The sequence below is a fragment of the Aotus nancymaae genome, unplaced genomic scaffold (assembly GCF_030222135.1).
Source record: "Aotus nancymaae isolate 86718 unplaced genomic scaffold, 86718_ANA_hifiasm-v0.15.2.pri h1tg000006l, whole genome shotgun sequence".
In the NCBI taxonomy this organism is placed as follows: Eukaryota; Metazoa; Chordata; class Mammalia; order Primates; family Aotidae; genus Aotus; species Aotus nancymaae.
This window is the reverse complement of record NW_026988417.1, coordinates 42,399,276-42,407,812: the sequence shown is the minus strand read 5'-3', so window position 1 is coordinate 42,407,812 and position 8,537 is coordinate 42,399,276. Positions and strand designations below refer to the sequence as shown.

Genomic DNA, 8,537 nt, shown 5'->3' with positions numbered 1-8,537 from the left:
AAAAGATAGAGTTGGGAAATGGAGTGGGAGGGTAGGGCAGAGGGATCTGGAGGGCACAGGAGGGGTGTGGTCAGCTGGGTGGGTGGGGTCAGGGCTGTGGACACACCCTCCTCTTACTGCTCCCTCCACTGTCAGAAACCCTCTGTGACTTCCATGCTCTATGATGCAGGCCTGGGCTTATAGTTAAGCCTGGGCAAACTCAGGGCTCAGTTGCTTCAGGCAGCCATACTATTCAGATCATGGAGAATATCCTCTGTTTTCTGAACAGTTATACTGAGTCAGGGCTCAGCCCTGTCTTGGCACATTGCTTGGATATTGATCTCAACTTCATCTGCTTGATTGGGTTGGGATTGTTTATGCTGTACCTGTTCTACGACCTATTGACCCTGTATTTGTCACACCCTGGGAAAAATAATGACATCCAAATGGTAAGGAACTGCGGGTGAACACCCAAGGGAGATTCCCTCTTGTTGTTTCCCAATCCTATTCCCACATTTCTAAATAAGTTTAGTTGGTACAGAGAGATGGTCTTAGATGGGAAGTCTGAAGAGAGGATAGAATTTCACTCTTCTTTGGAAGAGGTTGGGTAGACTTAGGGCTTCAGGAGGACTAAAGTCTCCATCCGAAGCTCATAGACCACCTATCTGGCTGTGGTGGAGAGTTCCAGATAAAATTCCAAACACAGTAATTCTGTGGTCCCTGATTGGACTATATAGACAGTGTGGTCTCTCTGAAGAACAGTTTCTACTGAAATGTGATCTTGAGTCACATTCTCCTGTCATCTTCATTCAACCAAGCCTTCCTTCATATTGGGTTGACCTGGGAAGCAATGCTGAGAGTCTCTGAGCAGAGACTGGAGGCACAGTTCTGTTTGGGACACTTTTCCTATGAGGAAGCACAGATGTGAGTGTTGGCCTCTGAGTCTGTGCCCTCCTTGAGGACTGCTTGAGCATATCAAGTGTGGCTTTCTCTGACAAAATTCTTTTTGAGTTTTTCAGAGAAGTAAAAATTAGAAATATTTGATCACCTTTAATAATTCTTAACAGGAACGTATTAGCATTAATTTGGGAGTCATATTATTTTTGTGTAATGAGTGAGTGAATGAATGAATGAGCTTCATAGAGAGTGAGATAAATGAGTCCCAGCCTCTCATTGTCTTTCTTTTGTTCTCAGCATCAGGACAGAGCCAGGAGGAGAAAGAAAGGTGGGACATTTAAAGGTAAGGTCAGCCTACTCTATCTGAGCTTCAAGGGTGACCCTTCCTGTTTCTGTCAGGAGGACTCAGGCCCATAATTTCTTAGAATGTCAGTTGCTAGATACAGTCTCAGAAAACAGAGCACTCAGCAGAGAGGCTTACAGAAAAGCAATCAGACCTGAGACACTGCTCATAGGCCCTGCTCTGCCCATCCATAGGCATGACAGAGTGATAGACCTGGGCACTGGGTGTTTCCCAGTAGGTGGGCAAGTTAGATATCAAGGAATGACTACTGGCTGGCTTGGAGTCAGAGCTGCTGTCTCACAACTTTGCATAAGTGCTTTGACTTCCTCGATGCTCAGATTCCTCTTGGAGGTAACCACTGACATCTGTGCTTCCCATGGTGGTTTTGAGCATCACATGGGGTAATGTATGTGAAGGAATTTTATAAATGATGTCGCATACACATGTGAACTTGTTAATAGTATCAATGACTATTTGCCCTTTTCTACTGATACTTGGGTCTATCAGAGTTGAATATCTTAAGGATCTTACACAGAGTGACTTCTATATGATCCCTGTGCCTCTACCTTCATTATATATAACATACTGTTATGGTTTCCCAGACTGGATAACCTTGCAGAAAGAAGCAGAAGAGGAAAGGAAGCCGGTTTCTATTCTCAGAAGGTGATTAATTGTTCCCTTCTGTCCTGTTCCCACCCCAGTCCTTTCTTTAGCAAGTTATATTCACCTCAGGGATTTCTTGTAGCCTGCTATAGTTGTGGGAGTGGGTAGCCATTGGAACGTGTATGTGAATGAATGTGTTGAGAGGCCCTAGAGTGCATGGGAGGTCATAGGCGGGGGGCAATGTGAAGTGGGTAGCAGGCACCAGGGTTCCCACCACTGCCAGGCTAACAGACCCTCCTTTCCTTGTTCTGGTCCTGGCTACAGCTTCGGGCCTCCTGCTTCCTGCAGTCCCCTGGGCCAGCATCATGACACCACCCGCTTTTGTCGACTGGTATGCCCAGACCCCCTCTGTGTGGTGTGTAACAGAACAACTGCTGAGGTCCAGCGACTGCTGTATTGGGAGTCCCTGAAAGATACTGCTCCCTCTGTATCCCCTTTGGCTTCTGCAACTTCTGCAACTGAGTCATCATTCACTCTGGCTTCTGACCCCTCAGCACCCCTCCAGAAGACCTAATAGTGTTGCCTTGACCTGACCCTTCTCCACCGCCTCCCTTAATTCTCTCACCTGACCTGATCACCCCTTTAGCTCACTTATTGTCACCCTCACCACTGAGGGACCCTCTGCCACAAAAGCTTGTTTCTCCCCTGGATTCCAAGTTCTCTATAGACCATTCCCCACCCCAACAGCTTCCCTTTCCCCTTCTCCCACCACATCACATTCAGAGAGCAGAGCCCAATCTCCAACCTGAGGCCAGTTTGTCTCTGAATACCAGCTTTTCATTAGACTTTACTCTATTACAAGATACGAACTCTTTGCCAGATATTTCCCAGGCCATGAATCTCTGTGATTCATGTACTTTTCATTACAAACGACCAAACTCTTCTGCTTTACGAATGCAAGATTGCACTGTGACTCAGTCTAAAGCAAGTCTCAACATACTGAAGCCTCTGGAAAAAGAGATGGTATCTGTAGGTGGCTCTGGTGGGTCAACCGCCTCTTCCTCTACAATCAGAGACATTGACCATTCATGCCCTGCATCTGCAGAATTCTCCTGGCGGCAGCTTCATGCCAAGGACTCTTTTTCTTCCAATTTTGTACCATCTGATTTCATGCAAGAACTCCTTAGCCTTCATTCTTCTGAGAGCTTTTTAGGGGAGTACTCTGTGGTCAACCTCACAGTGCCTGTTAACCTCTCATTTCTCAGCCATGACATTGTGGCACTTTTGGAGAGACAAGTCAAAAAAAGGGCCGATTTCCTGATGTGTAAAGAAAGTGGAAAGACACCAGGAACTTTCCCAAAACATCTTAGGCCAAACTACCAACCAAATTCTTCAGGGAAAATGTCGGCTTCAATTGCTGTTAAGCATGGCCTGGCAACCTCCTTTCCTTTTTTGGCCAGTAATAGGAAAGTAGAGTGGCTGCACACCCATCAGCAGCCCCCATATTCCAAGTGCTTTGAAGACCATTTAGAGCAAAAATATGTTCAGCTCTTCTCGGGTCTCCCATCTCTGCACAGCAAGTCTCTGAATCCTACTGTTCTTCTCCCACGTGGACGTTCCTCCATGTCTGTATCCTTCAATGAAATTGCGAGTATGTCTGCATTACAGAAATCCCCAGTACTTCCCCATCCCCAATCTCTGTCCTTGCCTATTACCCAGCCTCAACCCTTGCCTCAAACGCTGCTCCAAGGTCAGTCTGTGGCTCAACATCTATCTCCACTCACAGCCCAAGTACCTAGTCCTCCATTGCTAGATCTCCAGATTGGGATCTGTAGAGTGTGTTTTCATAAATATCAGAATGAGGCACTGTCTCTTACACCATCTGAAATTAACCATCTGGAGAGGAATGTGTTGCAGAAAGTACTGGAAAGTGTGTGGGGTTTACCCTCTGTGGTTCAAAAATCCCAGGAATACTTTTGTTCTCCAGCTCCCCGTCTTGCATTGGTCAAGTCCTTTAAGGCTTGTGGTCCCATCTCCATCATTCCTGGAGATTTTGCACTCAGTGCTGAGGTTAGGAAGAAACTAGAACACCACCTTAAAAAGAGGCTCACCCAGCACAGATGGGGTCTGCCCCGCCGAGTCCATGAGTGTCTGACACTGCTACATCCTCAGAGCCTGATTTCAGAGTCAGAAAACAGCGAGGGACCCGAGAGCGACCTAGAAGGTCATATGATGCATCTGCCAGGGAATGATTCAGGGGTGAGACTAGGTCAGAAACAACTTGCAAATGCCCTGGCAGTACATTTGAGCAAGAAATCTGAGGAAATCAATGGGGGTCGAGTGCCTGAGAGTGTGCGTAGTTCACGGCATTCAGTCAAGCAGACAATGTCTCTTTCTGAAAAATCCCACAGCCAAATAAACCGTCAAAATTTGGCAGCATTGGTGGGTGAGGACCACTGTGTTGATACATCCCAGGAGATGTCCTTCCTTGGTTCCAACAAACAAAAGATGTTGGAAGCCCATATTAAATCTTTCCATATGAGGATGCTGTGGGGTCTTCCCAGCAAGGTCCTTGAATCTATAGAAATCTGTAAATCGAAAGAGGACCTTTCCAGCTCCTTTTCCCATGTTGACCTCTCCTCAGCCACATTCATTTCTCGGAGAGATTCCAAAGATAGGGTCTGCAAGTCTCTTAGATGCAGTACTTTTCAAGCAGAAAAGTTGGGAACAAGCTCAGTCCTTGTCCTGGATCATCCTGACCATGTCACCTCACCTGTGGGCAAAGAAAGACAGGGGACCCTGAAAAGACAGTTTTCTTATACTGACCATGACCTGACAGATATGGATTCCAATGATGGGGCCTCCAAGCTCCTTGGAAGAAACACTGCAGATTTTCAAGGAGAAAAGATCAAACCAAAAAGCTTATTTTCCATCCTGAATCATCCACACCTCATCACCTCACCTGTTGACAAGGAAAGGCATGGGACCCTGAGAAGAGAATTCTCTGATCCTGATCATGAACTTACAGAAAGTATCCAGACAACTGATGATGGCAGACAGAGTTTTCTGCACCGCACACACAGCATCATAGACAAAGTCAGTCAGAAACAGACTGTACTAGCTAGTAGAAGCAACCCAGAGCTGCCCATAATGCAACCCTTGGTTGGCAGTGAGTCAATGGATAAAAAAGTCAGTTTTAGTAATAACATGGAAAGGCTTCAGGGCAGTAGAAAGATCTTTCCTGTCACCAGCGGGTCTAAGGAGATGTTCAAGGAAGAGAAGCTTAAACATCAGATGCTGAGTGAGTTCAAGTTGGCCCAGGGGGAGCATAGCCAAGCTCAAACCCATTTCACTGACATGCCCCTTGTCTTAGATAACTTGACTTCCAAGGACTTACTGACTCATGCCCAGGGCATCTCAGTGGGAACATGGCAACTTCCCAGGTGCTGAATGTCCACGTGGAGGACAGAGGGATCCATGTGGAACAGCAGCAGGAGCCCTCGGTCCCTAAGCATGTCTTACAGAATTGCCAAGTTAAGAATTTCCCACCAGCTACAAAGAGAGTGAGCCCTCCGACACCCAAAGGAGGAGAGCTTGGTGGAGGGGATGCAGGGTTGGGGACATCCCAACCCAGGAGAAAGAGCCATCCTGTTCAAAAGAAGACATCAGGGAAGGTGCTTGGGAGAAAATCTTCTCCAACTTTGATAACACAGCCTCCTCCTGAAAACATTTTCAAAAAATGGTTGAAGACCTTTTTTCAGAGGTTTAAGAAACTAAGGAGACTATGTGAGGAACAAGAAAGTTCCCAGGAAGAGGGTAGCTCCCTGTCATCATATGTGCAGAATAGAGGTCTAGTTAAGAGTAGAGCTGCCTTTACTGGGACTGCTGAAGCTCAGAAAATTAAGACTGACATTGGAAAGTTCCTAGAGGAGAAGCTAGGGCATAGGGATGGGATAGATATCACCTGTCCCCAAGAGCCCCTTTCCTCCTCAGTAGAGCTTGGGAAAGCTCAGCATGAGCCAGAACTGCAGGTCAGAGCAGAGCCTGCCCAGGGCTATCCCTGCAGCTACACGGCTCCCTCCTGCAAAGTGACATGTAGCGAATCTTGCAGCCAACAAACTGTCTTAGTTGGCCAGAATTATCCAACAAGGATTAGACAGATCATAGGCAAGAACAGACAGCTGCAGAAAGTTGAGGCATTTAAGGGCAAGATAATTGTGTCAAAAGCATCCCCAATCCATACCCCACAGGAAGCCTGTGCCCCAACCAAATCCCACTTGACAGTGTCGGTTGACCCACTGCCTCCAGCCATCCCAACCACTGCTAAAAGCACTGTGTTCAGTGATTTGTCATTATTAATTACACAGAAAACTCTTCTGAAGCATTTCCAGGGAGGAAAATTGCCCCCCACAAAATAATTTTCTCCTTGTGGAGAATATTGGTTCTCCCCAATAAATGTTCTAATAAGAATGATGTCTTTTCTGTGTATTGTGTTGTGGGGTATAGATTTTGTTTAGTATAAGCATGTGTTTAGTGAAATGTAGGAGTTAGTTCAGCTCTTACTGACTGCTTCCTTTGACTTCTAAAAGGTGACCAATCCCCTGGATCTCTTGTGGAGGAATGAGTATCATGTGTCTACAAAAGTCCCTTCTCTCCCTGATGAAGTCAGAGGAGATGGGCCTTTTTCTGCCTCTTTGCTATCAGACTTACTGATATGGTATGGCAGCCTGGACCTTCCTCTCCATTCACTGCTTCATATTTAGAGCAGTGAGGAAGACAGGCCTTCCGTTTGTGAAGAGAGGGTTAAGGACAGGTATATTTTTCAGAAATAATAGTTTAGTCACTATTTAAAAAAAGTTATCAGTGATCAGAGGATCACGTAAGTTGGTGGAGTGTTGAGGGTATTGCTGGTTGGGGTAGGGTGTCAGGAACACCATGGGTACTGCTTAAGAATCTGAGAAATAGGGCATGCTTATAATTTAACCTCACTGTTAATATTTTGACCTCACTGTTGAGGCTTTTGTACTAAAAAGTCACTTTGGGGAAGTAGTTCCCCTGCTTGGGTATTTCTCTAGGCTGCCTGGATTGATGACTTTTTTTTTTTTTTTTGAGACAAGGTCTCACTCTGTCACCCAAACTGTAGTGCAGTGGTGTGATCTCAGCTCACTGCAACCTCCACCTTCCAGGCTCAAGTGATTCTCCTGCCTAAGCCTCCTGAGTAGCTGGAATTGGCACGCCCCTGTAATTCCATGCCTGGCTAATTTTTGTATATTTAGTAGAGACAAGAGTTTCACCATGTTACCCAGGCTGCTCTTCAACTGCTGATCTCAAATTATACTCTTGCCTCAGCCTCCAAAAGTGCTGGGATTACAGTTGTGAGCCACTGTGCCTGGCTGATCGATGACATTTTTACAGAGCAAAACGATCCCTTATCTGTCTGTGGCAGCAATGTTGACCAGGCAACCACCTACCTTATAGGGTAAAACTAAGCTGAGAGTAAAGAAAAAAGTACCTTAGAATGAATGAGAAAGTAAGAAAAAAATGAAGATAGGAAAGGATGACCCTGCTGGAGGAAAAAGGTTCGTGCCCCATCATGTCCATATCATGACCCTTTCTCAATCTGGATCTAGGCACCACCCCCTTGAGGTTTACCAGGGCACTGCAAAGATTAGAGATGCCATTTTGCCAGAAGTATACACGGCTCTATTATTCAATTTCTCTAATAGTATATGCAGGACTGTTTTCAAGCATGACCTCCCTCTCTTTAGAGAAGATGATCTTTGTGCCTTCTCTCCAGCCATGTTGATAGCAACATACAAGATCTTCCCTTAGTGTATACGGTGCACCTATCAGGGTGGAGGTGTCATGTATGATCTTCATGGGCTTAGTGGAATATAATTGATATTGTCTAGAACACCCGCAGCTCATGATCTAGAGGTGAGTCCTGGACTATGCATGAGCATTACAGATATTTGGGGGCTCACTATGGAGCATTACAGAATGCTGCTTATGGCCAAGAGTGTTCACATACCCACCCTTAAAATATGAGGGGTCTGAAGAGAAGGCAACTCCACTTACATAGACTGGGACTAACAAATGAGGTGAGTTTTCTTTTCTTTTTTCAGACGAAGTTTTGCTCTTGTTGCATACACTGGAGTGCAATGGCATTATCTCAGCTAACTGCAACCCCAGCCTCCTGTGTTCAAGTGATTTTCCTGACTCAATCTCACAAGTAGCTGAGATTACAGGTGCCTGCCAGCACATCTGGCTAATTTTTGTATATTTAGTAAAGGCAGGTTTTCACCATGTTGACCAGACTGGTCTTGAACTCTTGATCCACCTGCCTTGGCCTCCCAAAGTGCTGGGATTACAGATGTGAGCCACGGTGCCTGACCATGAGGTTTGTTTTCTAGAGGGCACTTGAGGTAGGTTTTCCAGAAAAATTTGTGAATGCTTGGTGTCAAAACAAAACAAAACAACAGATGTGCACTACAGCTCCCTCACACAACCATCCTTCTGTTTTCCTGTTCATGCTTATGCTACTGACCTGCAGGATCTGAAACTTAGGATTGCAGAAATAATTCAGATTCCATGAAGGCCTTAAGAATGACAAAATTGGGATGCAGCCCAGGGTAAAGAACTTGTGGAGGTGGAGAATCATGGAGGCCCCAAACATCCATGTGGATAGACTTGTCAATAACCTGGCCTCTTAATT

General features: G+C 45.7%; 1 protein-coding gene across 1 annotated transcript; it reads left to right on the top strand.

Annotated features, from left to right (window-relative positions):
• Positions 1-239: 239 nt before the first annotated feature.
• On the top strand, positions 240-6,240 carry LOC135269476 (spermatogenesis-associated protein 31D1-like). Its single transcript, XM_064363594.1, is given in 8 exon segments — positions 240-428; positions 1,174-1,218; positions 1,812-1,882; positions 2,147-2,373; positions 2,376-5,237; positions 5,240-6,036; positions 6,038-6,104; positions 6,107-6,240. Coding segments are annotated over 8 exon segments (4,392 nt in total).
• The last annotated feature ends 2,297 nt before the right edge of the window (positions 6,241-8,537 follow it).